Consider the following 22,632-nt stretch of genomic DNA (forward strand, 5'->3'; position numbering starts at 1 on the left):
GGTATGATCAAGAACGTGCGTCATGCAAGCATGGTTCACGTTACCGACCTCCGCCGGTAACCGAAAAACCGCGGTAACCGTGATTATCGGTCCAAAATTCAAAAAAAATCGGAGAAAATTCATTCAGCAAATTTTGAATTTTTGCGAAAAAATCGTGTTTTTGCCCTCTCGGTAACCGCTCGGTTTTGGTCGGTTACCGAGCGGTTTAGGTCGATTACTGAACGATTTTCTCGTATTTTTTAATTTGGTCGGTTACCGAGCGGTTTGGGTCGGTAACCGCTCGGTTTTCTCGATTTATCGAGCGGTTTTATCGAATTTCAGCGCAGTTAAAAAAAACCTAAAAAAGGGTTCAATCTTGTAAAATCAATAACTAATTCATCTGAGCTTCAAATCAAGTGAAACAAATTTTTTTGGCTTCGTTGTAACATGATCTACATGATAAAAGTATTTATACTCATAAAAAAGTTCAAAATTTTCTGTGAGAAATTTTATTTGTTAAACCAAGGTAAATGCATAGTTTACTCTTTGCTAATCCAAAAATCATGCAACTAATTTTTTTAGTCTTCTTACATGATCCTATATCTTTTAAAAATATATGAACTCATGAATTAGTTATTGTAACATGCATGATTGTGTAAATGTGTTGCGACTAGATTAATTCATAACTGACCCATCACACCTCAAAAATTAGTGAAACCACTTTCGTTAGCTTATTTATATTATGATTTACGTAGAAAAAATAATAGTAGACATGAAAAAGTTAATTACAGTGTTGTTTCTTAACATATTTACTTTATGCTTGTGAACTTTGTAAAAATCATAGAGAATTTAATAAAACTCTAAATAAAGTGAAATCAATTTTAAAGATTCTCTTAAAATACTTTTTATACAAGAAAAATATGTGTTTGCATGTTACACTTTTCCTTAACGTGAGTTAATAATTGAGCCGCACGCTTCAATTTTTTTCATTTTTTTCAAACTTTCTCCCTATAGAATATGATGCAAACGACATTATTTTTGATAAAAAAAATTCACAGAAGGTCTTAGAATTGTGTCTAGTTTTTTTTAAGATTTTTTTTAAAATTATTTTGAATTTTTTTATTTTTTTCGAATTTTTTGAATTCAAATTTCGGTTACCGTTCGGTTTTTGAAACCGGACCGGACCGGGAAGGTCGGTAACCGTGATTTTTGGACGGTTACCAATGGTTTTTTGAACCCTGCATGCAAGCTGGTGGAGAACAATTAACCCGAAAAATTTCACCTTGATCGCTGAAACAATACACAAGTTTACAAAGTAAGTATATATTTTTGGCCGGTATACAGTAAGCAACATACAGTAGTACAGTACTCTTTAAGTCTGTAGGTGTTCGACAAATTCGGGACAAAAACTAATCGGCTTACAGCAACAAATTTTAAAACTGTGTACGTGTAACCAGCAACTAGATCGATGTATGTACGTTTCATCGATCAATCATCAATGGATGCATGCACCAGGGACCGTCCACTTGGCGGCGTGCTTGGCCCAATGCGGCATCTTGGTGTAGTTCTTCCAGTCGTGGAGCACGCTCCTGAGGTCCCTGAGCTTAGCTCCCAGCCCGACGCAGCAGTTGGCATGCATGGTGCAGATCTTGTTCAGGTCCTTGCCGTAGCTGCAGAAGCCGCCCATGAACGCCGGGTCGATGTACTGCACCCGCAGCCGGAGGTCCTTCACGAGCTCATTCTTGATCGCGTTGAACACCGGCTGCTCGTTCTTGCCCGGGAACCTGCTCCTGGCCTCGTGCCAGATCCTGGTCATGGCGACCGTCCGGTTGTTCGGCCTGACGTGGAAGAAGCCCGTGTTGGGGAAGTTGTTGATGTTGTCGGGGTCGCCGAAGAAGGCGTCGCTGGAGATGGCCATGTCGGCGTACGCCGTCACGTGCTTGAACGGGTTCCGGAACCACATGATGTCAACGTCCTGCGATCGATCGATATGATTACTGATTAGGTTAAAAAAATGATTAGGATTCAGGATGATATATTCGAGAGCGTAATATACGGTGAAGAGGAAGTTGTATCCGAGCTGGAGGACGCGGCGCTGGAGCTTGAGCTTGCTCCAGACGAGCTCGAGGTAATCTTTGGAGAGGAAGAATTTGGCGGAGGTGAAGTCGATGCCGGCCATGGTGTAGAGGTAGCAGTGCCGGTGCACGGCGCTGCACCGCGCCATCGCCGTCGGGTCCATGGCCACGATGAGGACGTGGTCGAGCAGGTGCGCGATGCCGTCGCCGATGCGGAAGCTCTCCAGGAAGAGGTCCAGCAGCGACCCAGGCGCCGCCCACGCGTAGTTCACGCACGTGATGATCACCGTCCGGTCGTCCGACGTCGCCACGCGCTCCACCACGGCCGCCAAGCCCCGGAACTCCACGTCCTCGGCATCGGCATCAACCTGCCATTCATTCATCCATGCGCGTGAGTTACTGAATTAGGATTACTCTATGTTATGGACTCAGTTGTTGTTTCGATCGACATGTTGACTGTTCGTAGGATCGATATGATGCTTAATAAGGGACTTGGAATTCTTAATTTTTTGAATGAAATTAAGTTGTAGACTTGAGATCGCAGCAACAAAAAGATCAGGCGCCGTGGTGGCCGTTTAGCTCGGTGCCTCGGTCAACTGATCGAATTGAGCAGCAAACTGACCTCTTTTTCGTGATCGGCGCCGCCGGCCAGCTGGCCTAGATCAGCGGCGGTAGTACCAGTAGTTGTGGTGGTATCAGCGGGCTGCTTCGTGACGTTGGCCTGGTGATCAGCCTCTTCACCAGCTCCAATGATGACCCCACCTGCCTCTGATGCCGCTGCCGTGGCTGGTGACGATGACGACGTTCCGTTCCGGCCTCTCCATCCCAAGAACTGCACCGGTGCCCTGGGGAGGCTGAGCTCCTCCGGGCGGTGCTGCAGGAGCAGAACCACGGTGAGCGTCGCGACGGAGCCGAGCACGAACGACGCCACCTGCCGCCCCGTGGCCTCCGCGACGACGTTCGCCATGGACGCGCTGCTTAATGGACGACGACGGCCGGGCTTTAACTTCCTAGTGCACTTCAATTTGTGCACCGGTACTATGGCTAGCTCGTTAGTAGGGAGTACTAGCTAGCTAGAGTGAGACGTGTACTCTCCCCATACTAGCTAGCGGTGTAGAGAGGTGCCCATCGATGTGCTTCCCTGGAACAGCTAGAGTAGAACGTACGGTTACAGGGATGCAAGTTTCGGATTTTCTTTTTATTATGGCGTATCTGGTTGTTTGTATTAGGTTCATTCTGGTTCTTGCTATGTGTATATTCTCAAGGATAATATCGTTTAGTTAACTTTATGTATTGTTCTGCTCTATATTTGTAGACGCAATTATATGATTAAAATTTAGTCTGGTAGATATGTTGGAATCAATATTCTCTATGAAGTTTAGAATAGTAGGTGTATTGTATCTGCTATAATACTTCAATGAGCCCACACATTAGTCTTATATGCAAAATCACAGCATTCGTTCACGTAGATAACCAAACATATTCACATGCTTATTGCATTCGTAGGTGCGGGTCATTGCATCCGTAGATGTAAATAGTTAAACACTCTGCTTTTAAGATTTACTGGCATTCGCTCAATCAGCTTCTATTCGTACCTGTAGCTCTAAAAAACTTATACATGCAACCAAACACCAACCAAATATATCCTAGTTTGATCTGAAACTCATTTAATTGAACTAAAAATTCATCTCCATCTAAATAATCTAACAAAAAATAAATTTAATAGTGATCCAAAATTACCCATCAAATATCCACTTACATCCTTATTCCGGCCATTCCGCCGGCGCCTTGGAATTTGCAATAGTGGTACGGCAGCAGCTACAGAAGAAACAAAAATATTGGCAGTGAATGGGAACTAGAATACGCCATGCTTCGGAAGCTTCTTTGTAGACATGCATTTAGAAATAGTATGTATATATTTTTTAAAGTCAAATTTTGTGTACTTTAATTAATATTTAATTAAATTATAAGAATATCTAGTGTATAAGAATTATATAATTAGATTCATAATTCAAAATATTTTAATACTATATAGGTTTTGTAACTATAAATAATATATTTTATGAGAAAATCTTAATCAAAATCTAACTTCGAAAACTAAGCAACAAAATATGTCTATTATTTCTAAACGGATAAAGTAGTATTTAGTATTAGTAGTGTCCACTGCATTGACGTACATATATATAATGTACTATGAATTCAGGCTAATATATGTTAATTTTTGTGCATGCATGGGCGTACGAGGGCAGGACAGCTCTAATGGTTTACCTAGTTATTAGTTCTTATTTTGCAGATGTAGAGAGGAGAGAATTAAACGAAGACAAAGATAAGAGTTAGTTGCTAACTCTTATTTTACAGATATATAGATGAATTTTAAAGAGATATCTTTTGCTTTAAGTACGAAGCAGATCACATTTCAACACCTTTTTCTTTTATGAGAAATAAGAAATTAAAAATAATAATATTTATATAAATTTTAAGAAATGTGTTTCAAGATATAGTTTGAGCTGGCTTGCTCCCTTGTTAGTGCCCTGATCGGTGGCCTTGAGAGTTGGTGCCGGGGAGATCCCGATGGACGGCTGCACATGCTGACATGCGTGGCTCACGGATCAAAGCCTGACTCCATTCGGAACTTCAGTAAGTCGTAGTAGTATCGCTGTCACCGAGTGACGTTGCGTGCCAGATCCGGATGGCTTTCCAGGTGTGCTGCTATTTTCGCGGTCACGTCTCTCTACAAGGACTGTTTTAGCATGTTCTCTGCTATGTATCTAGTCTAAGTAATTAAATTCTATGAAATCATATTTAGAAAGATATTTGTAATATTTTATTTATATCATTAATCTTGTGACTTAATAGCTGAATTGAAAGAGAGAATATATGTGAGTGAACATATATTATCATAGGAGAAAGACTTTTATAAGACATGATTATATAGAATTTGCTTCTCCGATCTAAACTTAGCTCAAGTAAGTTTAGTGTCTATCTAGATCACCGTTAGTGTTTAGATTTGAGACCGATGGAATGAAAAAATATATGTTTGGAGTTTCTCCTCCGAATTCAGAAAACATGTAACATTTCAACGCCGTTGAATAAAAAATCAGCAGTTAACAATCGACAATAATATCTTATTATTACTATCAGACATAAACTAGCATGGATAAATTTATTACCATCATCGGTTAATAGTTACAACCTATAATGATAATTCTGCGGATATTATCCTAGTCTATTCTTATAAACCCTACATTGGACTCTTCCACAGTAGTGCTCACTTGCTAATTTGTCATGCGATGTGACAGGTGCTACGTGGCGGCATCTTAGCTAGTGCAGTCTACATACCGAAGGTTCGTACTTACTATTAATCAGTGCAATGCAGTACAGTACTTTAGCCGGCCCATTAATTCACTTCCGGTACTGGTTAGGAGAATATTGCACTAATGTAGGAATCGGGGTAGCTGGAGGTGCATGCCACGCATCCAGCGGTAGATCCACCAGCGGCGAGGGGCTCTGCATCCTCCCGGGGCTTCAATTTTTGGTACGGTAGGGGAGGAAGAAGAAAAAGAGAGAATAGGAGAAGGAAGAAGAGAGCCCTTTTTTCTTAACATATTTGTTTGTTCATGATATCAGGTACTACGACTAGCCAACAACTCAGCAGTCACAAGTCAGAACTCAGTCAGACTTTTTCTGTTGAGATGCAGAAGCGCTACTAGTTTTTTTATGTGTCTAGTGTTCACTAACATCCAGCCATTCATGTTTGCATACGAATCAAACAATTTACTGACAGTTATGGTCGGTACCAAGCAGCAGCCACTGTTAAGTTTGCAACGGATTAACCCAAGTAACCTGAAGTGGAAGAGCACAATAAAGCGGGGCCTTGACTTCTTTAAACTGCCAACAGCATAGCGTTAGGTCGCAAATCGCTCTTCCATGCTCAATCAATTCGTCATTGCTTATTACCTCCAAAGAGGGAAACCCTGATGACCTGTGCAGCACTTTCGCGACAACGACGACGGGTCTAAATTTTGCTTCGCGAGACGCCTGTCGTCGTCGTTACTCGCCGGGACAGGTCCGAGCGCAAGAACTTCGGAGCAATTTCGATTGAAGCAATGTATTTTCTTTCTCATTTTAGACTAAAAACAGTACATTTTCTCCTTTTCACTTTAGGTTTAAAACAGTGTAATTTCTCCGGAATCCATACGCAGTAATGCGTTGTTCCAAACAATATTACGTGATATGGGAAACAGGAATCCAATCATCCTGTGGGGCTTGTTTCGAGCTCGATCCACGTAACAGTGAAGCAGCTGGTACTCTTCAATATGATATTCCAGTTCCATCCATCACTGCATTTAAGATGGATCATAAAATACTAAGCTACTCTTTCATGAAAATATATACTAAGATTTGATGGTAACTTCACAATAATTTAGGCTATATGATCCGTACTAGGACTATTCACTGTCCTTGTTTTCTTCTGTATGAGAGCGACAGAAAAGGATGACTGATTGATGTAGTGCGGATTACCACGATGTTCATTCTGTTGGTGAAATTTCCTGTACAAACTCATCCCAACGTGCAAACATACAAACTAGCGTCGGAGGCCACCTCCAAAATCATCCAACCATCCCGCCGCGGTCTTTTCATCAAAAATCCCGAACGTGAATTTGTTTGATTTGGTCCTTCTCATCCCCACCCTCAGCCGCAACTAAAAATCTCCCAATTCGGCGCCGTCGAGCTCCCGAGGTGGCGCGGTGCGACGGCGAGGGTGGAGCGCCGGTGACATCCTCAAATGCGGCGATCCGGCGACGGCCTTGACGAATACTGTACGGCCATGACCTGGACGGCGACATGCTCGACGGCGACAGCATCCAGCGTGTGCCAACCGGAGGTGGCCGACGCTGGACTACAGGTGCGGGGCACGGCACGGACGGCGCCCCTGTGCTCGGCCTTTCTTCTTAGGCAGCAGTACTTACTGCCACTTCAGAATCTGAAATGTACTCGAGGAGTGCAGATGGCAAGATCAGTAGCACATGGGGTTTGGAAGTTCGTGTGTGCGTTCATTTGTGTTCGAAATTCTCCAGCACTGTGAATGGCTTCGGGTAAGAGGAATCTGGAATGATTTTTGGTGCTCCAGGAGGCAAAGAGGCAGGAGCTATGCATGCACAAACATGCACTGAGACTGCCTGAAATTGTATTGAATGCCAATCAAATTGTATTGGATTCTGGTAGCCACAATTTACAAACAAGATTATAGTCAGATTTTACAAATAAAAGACACAATACACTAAGCCACAATTTACAAACAATTTTGCATTTTGGCTTTCAGCTGGCTGCAAACACTTTACTTGCTCATCACTGGCTTTCAGCTGCCTGGTAGCCACAATTTACAAACAAGATCACTGGCTGCAAACACTTTACTTGCTCATCAATACTCTTTCAGCTCTACTCAAGCCCTTTGGGTGATCCTTTCACTCGTTCTCAGCAGCAAGTTTTGACTTGCATAAACAAATCGACAACGATCGGACCAGATCACACAACCAGCAAGTGTTGCATTCCAAGCAGCAGCAGCAGCTCTGAATCTCTGATCAGACCAGGAATTCATGGGCTTCATTTGTTCAACTCTCAAGTTGCCAGGCCATCTCAATTTTCTATATAGGCTGAGAGATCTGCAAAATTGAAAGCTGGGATGAAGGATAACACTATGAGGGTGTTTCCATCTCATTTTGGGTGGGATGTGCAGCTCACCGGCCTCCCCGGCTTCACCTGTATGCAGGCACGGCAGCAACGGCAGTAGCCAACAACGCCTCAACCGTAGCTCTTGTGGCTTTGAAAGGTCGAGATGTCCCTAGAGGGGTAAATAGACATTTCTATAAAATAAAACCTCCTAGTGGATTAATAGAATCTAGAGCTTTCAAGTTCAATTCGGAATTTTCGGATTTTGAAAGTTCTGAGCTCAACTTAGAGTATCCAAGTACAGAACATGAATTCAAAATTAAAATACCACTAAGCAAGTCTAATTAATTCTAATGGTTAGCACATGTTACAAATAATGTCTAAAGACTTTTCCACAGTTCTGCTGCAGTCACAAGCTCACAATCAAGTAGATCGGACAAATCACAAATATAAACTCAAGTAAGCAAGGAGACATAGATTTATTTTCGAAGTACGAACACCTCCACTTGAGGTTCCTACATCTCCATTTAAGAGCTCCAAAGAGCTAGATCTCTTTCAACCCTAATTCTCACCAAGCGACCACCTAGATCAAGCGGCTTACTCAAATGTCATCTTCCCTTAGGGGGCGAGAATGAATATTCACAAACGTCCTGAGGCACACCACAAGCTTAAGTGCTCATCGGGCGACGTCTAGCTGTCTAGAAGGATAAACCTTCAAGAGCAACAAACGCATGTCGAACGGCTTGACGATGAACTCGAGTACTCAAAAATAGGAATGACGCCCACTATCACTCTTTCTCAAAATTTCAACCCAACTCTCAAATCCTTGCAAGTATTAAAACCAAGAGGAGTGTGAAGAGCTTCTAAAAGGGCTTTAAATGAATGATTTTGTCCAAAGTTGGTTCAACAGCAAATGCAAGGTGGGGGTGAGGAGGTATTTATACTCAACCCTTAAAAACTAGCTGTTACAGCACTTTCTAGACATATCCAGAACTTCCAATTTAGCTATAGATTTAGTAACCGATGACCTCTACTTGGAAACAGTTCGGAGGTTTCAACACCCGAAACTTCCAGGTCAACCCGAAACTTCCGGGTTAAACTCAGAGGCCCTAACCGATGTCATATCCAAAAATGTTAATTACATAATTAAGCAGACATAGTCATCATGTTATTGCGTTTTACATATATATTTATCAAATTTAGTTAAACATGCTTCACAAATACTTTAGAGATAGTCTAGAGCTCCTTAGGGAAGCCCTACATACTTTGGAGAAGAAGAAGAATAGAAACAGGGGGAAATTAGGAAATTTCAACAAAAGATCCTTCCTGTTGTCTAACCAGGAATCCTCATGGTCTAACCGTCATTGGCAAATGCATGGCCTTGCCATGTGGTTTCCCACGGTCATCTGATCGACCCTCCTCGCAGTGCGACTGCCACAGCGCTGAGGCTCCACTTAAGAAAATAGGTCAACTCTCTCACACTCACTCTCACTCACTCCTTCACCCACACCAAGAGAAAGGGAGAGACCACCTCGACGATTGAAGATCGACGGACTTCCTTGAGCTCTCTGAAGGCTTCCTCATGCTCATCTCCTTCATCCTCTTCGTCGGGGGAGTTTTTATGTACATTCATCCACCTCAAGCCGTATGGTCCTCGAGTAATATGGGTAAAGTTGTACCCCTCTTAGGGTATAAGAACAATTCAAACTGCCGCACTCTCAATTATGAGCATGCTTCAATCTTTTTACAGCAGTTGTAGAGTTACGAATGTGGGATGCGTGGCATGGTTGGATGATAGGGATTTAATATGGTTCATTTCACAGTTATGTTCATGAGATTATTCTATTTACGTTTATATGCAAGTTAATGGTTATAGAGTAGAAAGGCATATTTAGTTAACTTTAGGTGCTCACACTGTAACACCCTGAATTTTAGCATATAAAAATATAGCAAAATTTGCTCCAAATTAAAACTTTTTCTAATTATTAAACTAGTATAAAATCAAGGAAGTATATATTTGATGTATATATACTTGTATGTATATATTCAAATATATTATTTTGTGCTAAGTATTCCAGAAAGCACCAAGTTAGTTCTAAATTAATCATTGCATTGAATTGATCATATGCATTTTGGTTTATTGGTTCTTATGGTTCTTTGCGTAGCAATTCGAATTGAATGCTTCTCAGTTCAAATCTATTCTAGTTCTTCTCGGTAATTTCCTAATCCAAATCAATTCGTAAAGATCGATCTTCCAATCCAACTCAAATCTATAATTCAATTATTCCATTGAATTATCCCCAAGTAGCTTTGTTCGACTCGAACTGAATGTCTCTCAAATTCGAATCTCAATATTTATTCTTATCAGCTCAAATACAAATTGAATTCAATTCCTTTGAATTCAAGCCTCTCTCAAATACCGAGGTTTCCAGTTCAAATATTTCTCCTAATTCAAATACCCTTATTTGAATTAATGCCAAACTCATATTCGAATACTCCAATTTGAGTTTAATCCTATATATCTCAAATCCATTTACAATTCAAACTCATTTTGAATTATCACCAATCCATTTCGATTCGATTGCATTCAAATTGAATCACTCAATCTCAATTTGAATATTTCCAAATCCTATTACCAATTCAAATTATTCAATTTGAATCCTTGCAAATACAAATACAATTCAAATACATCTAATTGAATTATCACACATTTCATTTACAAATTCAAATACATCTTTTGCAAATCAATATATTTATTTGAATCAATATTCATACACAAATATCTCTCTTTCTCTCATCACACTGTTGTCTCTCTCTCATCTCTCCTTCTCTCTCAGCCCATCCCTCTGTCCTCTCTATGTGATCACCGACCAAATCAGCAGCCCATGCTCTGCGCCGGCCATCAGCAGCCCATGCTCTGCACCGGCCATCTCTCCCTGATCTCCACCGAGCAAGCCAAAACCGAATTCCCCTCCTCCTCTCCTTGCTTCACCTGCAAGCAGTCGCACCTCCATACATACACCACACAGCAGCACACCATCGGCGTTCTCCTCTCCCTGCAAGCACACGGAGCTCTCCTCCTCTTCCCCACACAGGCACAAGCATACATACACACAAACATGCATACATACACACAGGCACCCCACCGAGCTCCCTTCCCATGCGCCTGCGCATTCCTCCGCCGTGGCGCCGCCGTGTACTCCACCGCGCCGTTGTTCATCCGCGCGCAGCCGTACTGTCGTCGCTACGCCGTGCCACTCAGCTACGATGTCGCGCCGAGCCACCCTGCTCACCGTCGCCGTGCTCGGTGCCGAACGCGCCACCGTCGTGCCCGCGCGCCTCGTCGTGCCGCACCGCCGCCGTCGCTCAGCCGCGTCGCGCCGTGCGCCGTCCAGGTGAGCTCCCTGCTCGGTTCGCCTCCCCCCCTCCTCTGTTCGGCACTGCCGCCCAGCGCAGCCGCCGTGTGCGCCACACTCCTGCTCGCGCCGCGTCGTGCCGCCTCCGACCCGCGCCGTCGCGCCGCGTAGCCGGCCACCCCTCCCCGTTGTGCGCACCATCGTCGTGCAAGCATAGCCGCCGCTCGGCCCACGCCGCGTCAAGCCGTCCTGGCCGCTGCCGCACGCGCGCCGCCGCCCTCTGTGCCGCGCTGCGCACAGCTGCCGCCCGCGTGCGCCGTGCCGCCTGGCCGCCGCGCCGTCCCCGCCGGTCATCGCCTCCCTCCGCTCCCCTTCTCCCTCCGGCGCTGCCCGCTTCCCCGGCCGAGAACCCCCGCCGGCCCTCTCTCCGTCGCCAAGCTCTCTCCGGCGCCGCCTCCTTCACCCGGCCGGCGCCTCTCCTCCCTTCCCTCTCTCTCTCCACCGTCGGTCTCCGCCCCTCCCTCCGCTTCTCTCTGTGAGCCACCACACAACCCGAAGGCCCAGCCGGCCTTATCCTTTAGCCCCTCTGCCGTGTGGGCCCACAGGCCGGCGTGTCCACCGGCCACGGTCCGTGGTGGACTATCCACATGAGCCACCTCCGGTCCACCAAAAGCCACAGACCAAGTCCACAAATCCGGTCTACGGTGAACCACCCTCGAGGCCGACCACGGTTCACGAATCCCGTAGACCGAGTTCGCGAAACAGTAGTCCTTTTAAATTTCCAGATTTATCTTTTCGGTAAATCTTCCGATAGCCATATCTCCTCCAATTCAACTCCGATTTCGGCGATTCTTTCGTCGATATTCCTCTAAAATCATAATCTTCATCCATGCCAAATCTTGTAAATTTTGGAGTTCGTTTAATTTTCTCGTTTGGTAATTATTTGTATTGCGGCATTTGATCTAGATTTAGATTTTCTCCTTTAATGAATAACGTCAAGTTAGATAATTCGATAATGATGTTTAGGTTGTAATCATAGATCAGTCACTTATGATAACCTAGCTTAAGCAGATTAATTCCTTTTATTAATAAGAATAACTAAATGTTGTTTCAATTAAGTGTTTAAGAATAAATTGAGATTTCATGTGATATTTCATGTGATGGCTTACAATTAATCTTAGCTCAATTAAGGTAATCAATTAACCCGTGTAAATGATAGATAAATAGATATTAATCATTAGAATATGATAGAATAATTTACACATTAATAGTTAATTAATTGAATAACCTTTTGATAATTAATTAATTAGATTCAAAGGATAGATTAATCTAATTAATTAATTGCTTGTATGCTTTTATGATAGCATTAGAGTATAACTTAATTAGTGCGGTAATTAAACAACACTAGGTAATTAAGGTTAGTTGCTAAACGACCATGTTTTAGTGTTATAGATTAGAATATTTAATCTCCACACTTAAGCACTTATAATTGTCTAGAGTTATACTTATGCATATATGTATACATGCTCACATACATATAGACATAAGTATTACACATATATTTATGCATGTACACGTGCACTCACCTACACGTAGAATCTCTAGTTGTCGTCCTTCGACAGTTAATCTAATAAGAGTTCACCTAGTTAATTGTGATTTGTTCAGGTTTTCTCTTAAGTTGATAAAACAACTAGGTTAATAGCTTAGCCTAGCTTCGCTAGATTATCCCGTTATTCTCTGTGTACTAGCTTCGTGTTGATTAGAGTTGTCGTTTGTCTTTTCGCTGGGTTTAGCCTTCGTCGTTTTCTCCGTTGTTTTTCTTCCGTTTTGGCATTTCTTGGTTTTGTTCTGGTGCTCATTTGCTTAGTCGTTGTGCGCTTTTTGTCGTTAATCTGCGTAGACTCGAAGTCAAGGTTCTAAGCAAGAATGCGAGAAAGGAACTGAAGGCAAGATCCAGCGATGAAGAAGAATCCGAAAGATGTGAACGACAAGACCAATCGTGAATTGACCCTTCAAGAAGGCAAGTCCTATTTCCTTGATCATATTGAACCTATGTTTTCGAATAATATATATGATCAACTAAAATCGGACTTATTATCGCATGTGCTATATATTGCATTTTCTTTCAAACTATTTGTAGTAGTTAACCCTATCAACACTGCCATGACATACATGTCATCATCCAGAATACATATCACCCTAGGAATACCTGTTGTTAAATATATTAACGATGGACGACGCCTTGATATCTAGCATGCTTAGGATTGAATACATCTCCTCGGAGATGTCGCTTTTAAAATACGTCTCCTCGGAGATGTCGCTTTTAAAACACTTCTCTTCGGAGACAAGATTTACTGTTATCAACAATAACTCATATACCATGATTCCTTGATGGTTGTGAATTCCGTGATTGTGGTGAAATCCTTGATGTCGGGTGGGACATGGAAGGTGATGTGTAAAAATGGGTGAAAACTGTTTTGGCGCGGGCAGGTAGAGTGGTCCTCCGGGGAGGATGCTCTTGGGGGCTTGAGTTACATGATGGTATTCATTGCCCATGAAGATGCCTAGCCCGGCCGCTTAAGGACCGAGTCTTGCGCCGTCATGCTTAGTCACCCCGTGCAACCATGCGTCCTGTATGGGCAGGACTTGATTTTCCTTCACTGGACTGAGTTGGGCATCATACCAGGAGGCTGAGAGCAACGAGCAGCCAGGGGTCTATCTGTCCCGCTGTTTGGAGGTTCAGGGACCGGCTTAGGCTTAAAAATGGAGGCTGGCCTTCGGAACATGCAGCTCTGGAACTTGGCGTGTCTCGTGGAAAAGCCCGGCAGGAAAGGTGTTTGGAGAGTCTCGGTATGATTCGCTCCTCCGCTTGCAACGGTTGGAGGCTGAGCATATCGTATGGGTAAAGTTGTACAACCTCTGCAGAGTGTAAACCTATTCGAATAGCCGTGTCCGCGGTCATGAACATGCGAAGGCATGGTCACGCTTGACTAGACTCAGGGTGCGTGTGTTTTGATGCGTGAGTGTGTGGACTAGATGTCCGTGTGATGTGGTTCCTGGCTCGATCCGCCAGAAGCTGTGTGGTACTAGAGGTACACCAGATGTGATAAAAGGGACTGCGGAGTGAGGTATAGCCCCTCCCAGGACTGAAAACCCCCAGATACAACTTGTTACCTTGGTTTTGGTTTTAAAAACTATTTCGACAGCTTTGCTATCAGGTCACCTTCTAATGCGTTGGGGACTTGAGGTGATACTCAGTACCAACAGAAGTTGCCTGATCCGTTTTACTTCTAAACCGTTTTGAAAGCTTTGTTACATTTATTTCAAAAAGGTTAACAGTGGAGAATATAACTAGATATTTGCATAAAACCTGCTTTACGCTTAAAACTATGCCGTAAAGCCTTATCCTTGAAATATTCATTATGCATCTATCAACCCCTTTGAAGTAGTATAGGACTTGTTGAGTACCTTCCGTACTCAGTCTTGTTGCTTTCAGATTGTTGAGTTGGAGATCAACCTCAACCCAGATGAAGTCGAAGAGAAGAAGTCTAAGGTCGCGTCCGCACCCGAGTTGCCTGTGGCATTGGGTTGCATCGTCGTTTCGCTCCGCTGCGCTGTAGGCCCTTCTGCCTGGCTGGTCTGCTGTGGATTTTTGTCCACCAGACCATCTTTTCTCTTTTCAGGTATTTATTTTACTTATTTGTATTCGAAGTATGTATTTGATATCATTCTGTTGAATTCTGTGCGTATCAGCTACTTGATCCAGGGACTGATACAGGAGGCACAGGGGAACCCGGGTTCGGGGTCCTGACACACACATATGTGCTAAAGATTATGATATTATGTTTTGGATGATAGGTATGCAAATTTACTTAACATTGTGGCCTACTCCTTGCTAATGACTCAATACATAATCTTTGAAATCATGCTATTATATGTACTCATTATGGATTAAGTCTTGCGAGTATATTTGTACCCACTTTGCTCTTTCAGGTTCTACCAGTGAGGAGGAGCTCGTGTTTGGCTACTTCATGCCCGTCGATACAGGTGGTGGGAATAAGTAGTGCAAACTACTCGTATGACGAGGCTTTTAGATGGAGTCTAAGGACATATAGTTTCATCTAGCTTTTGTTGGTTCATATATGTTAATCTTCTGCTGCGTAATTTTTAGTTTTGTTTAGGAGGTGAACTGTTCTTTATTCTCCTAGCTTATTTTTATTGTAAATTATGTAAATAGTTAAATGCTTAAGAACTTATAATATAATATAATTACTTGCTCTTCTTAAGCTTTATTATGATATTATGTGTTGGAAAGGCATATGTTCCGATCTTATGCACAAAACACGTGCCAGAACTATCAGGATGATATTTTGGTTAATCATCGTGATTGTGATTAAATAAATAATCATCCTAATAATTAATTAGAATACTATTTGATTGGTTCTTTACAACCGAGCACCCCTGCCCGGACTCAATCTGGAGGTTCTAGCTACCTGGAATTTCTGGGTTGGAATTAAAACACCAAACAGAGCACCCCTGCTCGAAGCTCCACCCAAAAGTTCCGACAACTCGGAACTTCCAAGTTGCACCCAGAACATCCTGGTACACAGAGTAACAAAGAACTTTCTGGTGTTCGTGAGCTGTTTTGTATCTCTTATTTTTGGTCTAAAGGTTATTTTGAGCACGGAGACATCTCCAAATATATCTACACGTATTTCTCTTACTAGTACAACATTCGTAAACTCAAATTCAAAAGTAAAATAAATTTAAATCTATAGGGTATTCTTATGTCGCTTCTCTTTTCCATTTTTGAGGGTTCCTATCGTCATATAAATTCTTCACAGAACTAATATCTATTAATAAACTTATTTAACCTCATTAGTCCCTTAAGTGTTTGTCATAAATTATCCAAAAACCACATAGGAGCTTAGATGCACTTTCAGACTTCCGCAACGAGCTTATCGAAGAGCGTGTGGCCGTCTTCTGGCATCTGCGGTGATGGAGGAGGACAACATGGGAGCCACGCTGCAATGGAGGACGCCGACGGAAGAGATGAGGCTAATGAGGAAGCCACGCCACAACGGAGGATGCTGACAGGAGAGAGGAGGCTGACGAGGGAGCCACTCCGTGGAGGAGGAGGCCGACAGGAGATCCACGCCACAGAGGAGAACGCCGACGGGGGAGCTCCAAACCGAGCGGCGTCGGATTGGGAGTTTTCTAGTTGCGGCTGCGGGCGGGGATGAGAAGGACCAAATCGCGACAAAACAAATTCATGCAAGGGTTTTTTTGATGAAAAGGTTGCGACGGGATGGTACAGATCTGGCGGCCTCCGACACTAGTTTACACGTTTGCATGACGGGATGAGTTTGCATAGAAAATTTCACCCATTCTGTTCCCTAATAGATTCTTTGGCTTATATTGACATAACATGTGAGTATGCGACTAAAGTACATAGGTTGATACCTTCTTAGATTGAAAACCCTATGTGAACAATACCTATCATCCCATCGAGAGAGCGAGAGAGAGAAAAGTATCATCGATTTGTCTGAGTTAGTGAATATGCTAAACTTCTTTTTAATCTATGTTAGAAGCTCCTAATTTTGCAAGCCCAGCCCATTTATAAGATAAACTAGAGGACTCATCAATACAAAATACTCTCTCTAGTAAAAAATACACTATGTTTTTAACTTGTCACGGTCTTCGACGTGCAACTTTTACTATTATTTACTATTCTAATATGGTTATAATATCTAATAAAAATACAATATTATGAAAGAATTTTTAATATAAATCTACAGGTAGAATTTTTAATATAAATCTACAGGTATGATTTTTATGTTTTTAAACTAATATTTTAGAAGCTATTGACGATAAAGTTTTAAAAGTTTGATCAAATTTTAGTCAAAATATCAAGTATTTATGACCAGAGCTAGTAGCACTTTTGGATTAATTGTATTGCAGGGCCATGTTCATTCTGTTAATTCCTCTACTTAGATTTTATTTGTATATTTCAGGGACATTTCGGCATCTTAAAGGATCTAGTGTAAGCTTTGGGCCATCAAATCCTGAGACTTGTCCAGCACCAGAATCTGGGCAATTACTTTTATTTAGGACCTGTGCCTTTACTAAGCGAAGCAATAACTTTGCCCAGCAATTCGGCCCATTCATGAGATCTGGGGCGGCTCCGACTGTGGCTCATCTGAATTTGGTGCGAACCTGCCACAGCTCTCATCTTTTCTTAACAGAGCTGTTCCACTGCTTACTTGCACCTCAGCTGGTTAGGGGATGCACGTAGTTTTTAATTAAATCCCAAGAAGAATAGTAGATATATACATGAGTGTGTTTAGTGATCAAAATGTATACTCACGATAAGTGAGCTTATACCTCTAATCTTATTTAGATATGTGCTAGGATACAATATCAAAATGTATACTCACGATACGTGAGCTTATACCTCTAATCTTATTTAGACATGTGTAGGACACTATATAGACATAAGTGGATGACATTGTAGTGTGTGCGCGTCTGACTTGTATTTAGTAAAACGTATCCCAAACTCATCGCTGCAGCAGCATTGCGTGCCAAATCAAATCCAGAGTTCCATACCGATCCATTTGGTCAGCATGAACCCTGAACATAGGAGAGCCAACTTAACTCTGAACACTTTGTTTGCTCTCATCCAACACGAGATTTTTTAAACCTGAAAGCAATAATTAAGCGGTGTTGCATTCATCTTTACATGGTAGAGCAAGGATACATAGATAGGCTGTGCTGTGTACATACATATGGAGCGGTATAACTCAACGATCCTACTCATCTAGCTTTCACAAATTAAACGAATCAATTCTACCTCCCGATTTCCTCAGCTTTTACGCGAAGAAGCCGAGAAAAGAGTGGACCAGGTAATCAGTCGGCCGGCCACCTGAACGAGCGAACGAGCGAGTGGAGATCGGACCTGGCTAGAGCTGCATGCCTCAACGACGAGGTCGATCGATTCGATCAGTGGATGCAGATGCCTGGGAGCTTCCACTGGAACTTCCCGGCGCGGCGCTCGTCGGCGGAGCCGGTGGTGTAGTTCCTCCAGACGCCGAGGACGCCGCGGAGGTCGTGGAGCTTGGCGCCGAGGCCGACGCAGCAGTTGGCGTGGAGGGTGCAGATCTTGTTGAGGTCCTTGCTGAGCTGACAGAAGCCGCTGATGTACTGGGTGTCGAGGAACTGGATGCTGAGGTCGAGCTTGGCGGACATCTCGTGCTTGATGAGGTTGAACACGTCCTGCTCGTGCTTCCCGAAGAAGCGCCACCGCCCCTGCTGCCACCCGCGGTAGAACTCGATCGTCTTCTCCGACGACCGCACGAAGAGGAACCCGCCGTTGGGGAAGTTGTGCAGGCTGTAGGGGTCGCCGATGAACACGTCGCTCGAGATGGCGATGTCCGCCGCCATGGAGATGTGACGGAACGGGTCCCGGAACCACATCACGTCTACGTCCTGCAACAACAATTACAACAAGTTGCATTCAGTCAGGTCGACGGCCAGGCGTAGATATTCAAGTGTGTGCGCCTCACGGCCACGCTGGGTCCGGCGGGAGCAATCGCCGTGGAGCCGGCCGTGTCTGTCGGCTACCTGTGAGTGCCTGGAATCTTTGAGCAGTCGCCTCGGCTCTAGATGGCAAAACACAAGTCCCGATGCAACCAGGCCAACCAATTAAGCAGCCGGCCAAGCAGGACCAGGCAAGTGAAGAGTACGCGTCATGATCGATGAAGGTGACGACTGGAGAAGAGGAACACGAGTGGTACTGACCGTGAAGAGGAAGTTGTATCCGAGCTCGAGGACGGTCTGCTGGAAGCGGTTGCGGCCCCACATCATCTCGAGGTAGTCCTTGCTCATGAACATCTTCTCGGAGCGGTAGTCGACGCCGTTGGCCGTGCGGAGGAAGTAGCAGTGGCGGTGCACCGCCTGGCAGCCCTCGTACGCCGCCGGGTCCATGGTCACGATCACCAGGTGCTCCAGCAGCCGTGCCACGCCGCCCTCGCCCAGCCGGAAGCTCTCGAAGAAGAGGTCCAGCAGCGACCCGGGGCGCGTCCACGCCGCGTTGATCTGCGTCATGATCACCGTCCGGTCCTTGGTCGCCGCCCGCCGGAGCACCTCCTCCAGGTCGCCCCACGGCGACGGAGCCTGCAGGAATCAATCCCATCATCCATCAGAATTAATGTACTCCAAAATCGCTCGCTGCTAATTCTGTTTGTTAAGATGTCAACACGCGCATATTCATTGCTCCGTTAATCACAATGCAAAACTGGATCGTGCTGCATTGCATTGCACGTGATCTGACAAAAAAAATTTGGAAGAGGAAAGGTGGTTAGTCGATGCATGGGGCCGCAGTGTCGGGTATGTTCACGGTACACGACGCCCCATTAGGTGAAGAGTTGCATCTGCTCCGCCTGTCCATCCATGTACGCGAAAATACAACTACGTAATGTGTTATACGTACATAGTCTATCGTGATGGTACATCCTTCCTATCTAGTATTTATCTATTTATTAATTCTATTATCTACTTTATATTTTTAACTATTTTTCTAACACAAATATTAATATAAATAAATATTTCTAATAAATCATACATCCACGTATCATTGTGGAAATTTCCCAACCCCATCAACGTACATGCATGACATAACATGAGCATGGGCAGGCAGAGTGGCGTGGGGGCCGTCCGATCACGAATGGGACTAAGCGCCACGTGTACCGTCACACTGCGACGGTGGTCGGAAACGTGTGGACGTGGCAGGGGGCAGTGCCGAACCCATGCCGACAGCAGCTACATGAGCCGTACAAGATAGTCAGTAGATTTGGAGGATACCACTAGGATTAGTAACCAGTCATTAATAAGTTTTTTTATCCTATCCTCTGGTAACATGTGTAGAAGGCAACAAAAATTGTGACGAATCATCAGGGTTTTAAAATTTAATCGTGGTGATAGATATTGTTTAATACATATCGTTTTAAAAAAGTTCTAACAAAATTTTAAAACTTGAACAAACAGTAGCTTTAAAATATTTAGTTTAAAAGCCTTAAAAATTACCTGTAAATTTGTCTTCAAAAATAATTCTATAATACCATAAATTTAACAGAATTTATAAATATACTTTAATAAAAATAGTGATCAAATATATATATTAAAGTCTATATCTTATTTAAAACGATACATATTTATGATCAGAATAGTACAAGGAGAGACTGAGAAAGCATACCATTAGCCTAGAAACGTGAGCTGGTGTGTAGGCCGGCTTTTGGTATTTAATCTTTGGCTAATACTAGCCAAGCTTTTGGTTAACCGGTCGCCGTCAGGCTACGTAACTTGTTCAAAGGGAATTATCATCGGTTTATTCATTTCTCTATTACTTAATTATTGATTGAAAGCCACATAGAAATGGCATCTCTCGGCTCTGATGATCTTTCTTTTTTTTGAAATTAAATAAATACTACTGCAGTAGCATGGTACCAGGTCCACAAAAAAGCTTGCTCTGTTCCTTTTGTTCTCTCAAAAAAAAAAAAAACAGGGGCAAAGGGTTCACAACAGGAGGAAGAAGGAAAGAATATACACAACATTTTGTTTGAACAATGATGGACATTAGAATTATCACCTTGTTTTGAATTTATAGTTCAGTAGTATTAGTATTCGGAAATGATCTAACCAATTAGAGTTAGGATTTGTTGAGAAGTTGTCCAGGGTTATGATCTAACCTGATCATCACTGCCAGTAAACGGAGGGGGGGGGGGGGACGAAAGAAAGCAAGCGTACCTCGACGGGTGCAGGAGTCGGAGCCGGCGTTGCAGTGGCCTCGGCCGCCGTCGTCTCGGCGATGCCGTCGGCCACCCCGGCCTGCTGTACGGAGGAGAGCAGCTCCTCCTGGTCGGCGGTGCCGTTCCTGTTGCTGAAGGCGGAGATGTCGAGGAGGCGCCCGCCGGGGCTGGCGGACATGAAGAAGAGGACGCAGACGGTGGCCATGGCGGCGCCCAGCATGAAGGACACCAGCGGGCTAATGCTGCTCATCTCCCCGCTCTTCATCTTCGCACCCAGCATGAACCCCTCCCTACTCTCCAGCAACGCTCGACGTCTCGATCCCTCGTCTTGTCTTCTTGGCAGGAGAGGAGGCAGAGCCTCTTCTTTTAAAAAGGAAAGGGAGTGGGGAAGGAAACCGGCCGGTGGAACAACCGTCGCGGCGCGGCGCGGCGCGGCTGGGAGGGAAGGGATGGAATGGAATGGAAGGGAAGGGTTAGCGGCGACAGATTATCTGAGCCCCACCGATTCCACGGGGTTTCGTTGTGTTTCTGCGCGTCTTCTCAGGGGCTCAGGACTCGGCCGCGGTTCTTCTTCTCCTCTGCTCTCCAGGAGGTGCTGACCGAGCGACCTGGGTTGGCTTTGGGTTCGGTCGTTGGTGCCGTCCGTGTCGAGCTGTAGCCGTGCTGCACTCTCTCTCTCTCTCTCTCTCTCTCTCTCTCTCTCTGGGGGATTATGCTCCGTTTTGATTACGTATTGATGATCCAGCCAATGAAGTGGACGTAATAAGCGATGTTCCTAAGGTTCGTGCCCTGATTTACTACTAATAGCTATTCTACTTGGGTATCATATCATGTCCAACTGCAACTGGTTGTGCCATTCTTTTCTGCACACCGTCGACCAATCATCAGCCCCGCTGGGTACCAATCAAGCATGTAGCCAAGAAAATTCTCCATTTCTATTTCTGTCGTAAACAAACCTATAGCTTGCTGCAAAGGGTTAACGCGATCCCGTCGTCCTGCCGCCAAAAGGTTATAGCTTTGGCTTTGTGTTCGGTCGTTGATGTCGTCCGTGTCGAGCTGTAGCCGTGCTGCATTTGCTCCCTCTCTCCCATCTTCTTCTCATGATCTATTTGTTTTTTTATTATAATTCTAGAATTCTAATTTTAAAATTAGAGTTAAAAATAAATAGATCGATTCTACAATTTATATTCTGCAATCTGCAGATAGATTATACCATAATCTATAATCTAGGGGAAAGCTGCTTTTGGATTATGGAATGTGGATTATGACGTATGTTTACCCACCATTGCCATTACAAACATGACGTTTCACATCTTTTTTTTCTCCCGACGCTCTCTCCCTGCTCTTTCCCTCTTAATGCCAATCCGAGCTCCCATCGCCCAAGCTCCCGCCATCCGAGTTGAAGTTGGGATCACCAAGGTTGGGAGGTGGCGGATCCGGTCGGAGTCGAAGGAGTGTCGATGGCGGGGTACCAAATTTTAGGGCGGCACGGGGGGAGCAAAGGCGAGCGGTGACGGACTTGGTGGCGGTGCATAGGTTCGCCCTACAATTGATCTAGTCGAAACTCTCCTAGGAAAATAGCAACTGCCGATGAAGGATCACAAAGCAGTGGAATCAATCAGTGGCAGGAGTGGTGGTATCACCAAGAGAAGATGGCGAGAGGCTTGGGGAGCACAACCGGTGATGAGGGAGGAATGATGGAAGCAGTGGTGCCTGTTGTGCGCAAGGGAGGAGGAGAGAGGGCAGATA

The 22,632-nt window shown here is 44.2% G+C and overlaps 2 protein-coding genes across 2 annotated transcripts; both read right to left on the reverse strand.

Moving 5' to 3' along the window:
• Positions 1-1,299: 1,299 nt before the first annotated feature.
• LOC133914051 (uncharacterized protein At4g15970-like) lies at positions 1,300-3,239 on the reverse strand. Its single transcript, XM_062357209.1, has 3 exons — positions 2,677-3,239; positions 2,036-2,422; positions 1,300-1,954 (listed from the first exon to the last, which is right to left on the reverse strand). The coding sequence occupies exons 1-3, from the start codon at positions 3,019-3,021 to the stop codon at positions 1,475-1,477; spliced, it is 1,212 nt and encodes a 403-aa protein (XP_062213193.1). The 5' UTR covers positions 3,022-3,239; the 3' UTR covers positions 1,300-1,474.
• Positions 3,240-17,744: 14,505 nt separating this feature from the next.
• LOC133915011 (uncharacterized protein At4g15970-like) lies at positions 17,745-21,508 on the reverse strand. The gene is made up of 3 exons (XM_062357998.1): positions 20,882-21,508; positions 18,878-19,252; positions 17,745-18,565 (listed from the first exon to the last, which is right to left on the reverse strand). The coding sequence occupies exons 1-3, from the start codon at positions 21,161-21,163 to the stop codon at positions 18,080-18,082; spliced, it is 1,143 nt and encodes a 380-aa protein (XP_062213982.1). The 5' UTR covers positions 21,164-21,508; the 3' UTR covers positions 17,745-18,079.
• Positions 21,509-22,632: the final 1,124 nt, after the last annotated feature.

This window comes from Phragmites australis, chromosome 4, assembly GCF_958298935.1.
Source record: "Phragmites australis chromosome 4, lpPhrAust1.1, whole genome shotgun sequence".
Lineage (NCBI taxonomy): Eukaryota > Viridiplantae > Streptophyta > Magnoliopsida > Poales > Poaceae > Phragmites > Phragmites australis.

Coding starts and splice junctions, on each gene's coding strand:
- LOC133915011 (XM_062357998.1), bottom strand. CDS start 21,163: ATGCTGGGTGCGAAGATGAAGAGCGGGGAGATGAGCAGCATTAGCCCG. Junction 19,253..20,881: donor CGACTCCTGCACCCGTCGAG/GTACGCTTGCTT, acceptor TGATTCCTGCAG/GCTCCGTCGCCGTGGGGCGA. Junction 18,566..18,877: donor GATACAACTTCCTCTTCACG/GTCAGTACCACT, acceptor TTGTTGTTGCAG/GACGTAGACGTGATGTGGTT.
- LOC133914051 (XM_062357209.1), bottom strand. CDS start 3,021: ATGGCGAACGTCGTCGCGGAGGCCACGGGGCGGCAGGTGGCGTCGTTC. Junction 2,423..2,676: donor GCGCCGATCACGAAAAAGAG/GTCAGTTTGCTG, acceptor AATGAATGGCAG/GTTGATGCCGATGCCGAGGA. Junction 1,955..2,035: donor GATACAACTTCCTCTTCACC/GTATATTACGCT, acceptor GATCGATCGCAG/GACGTTGACATCATGTGGTT.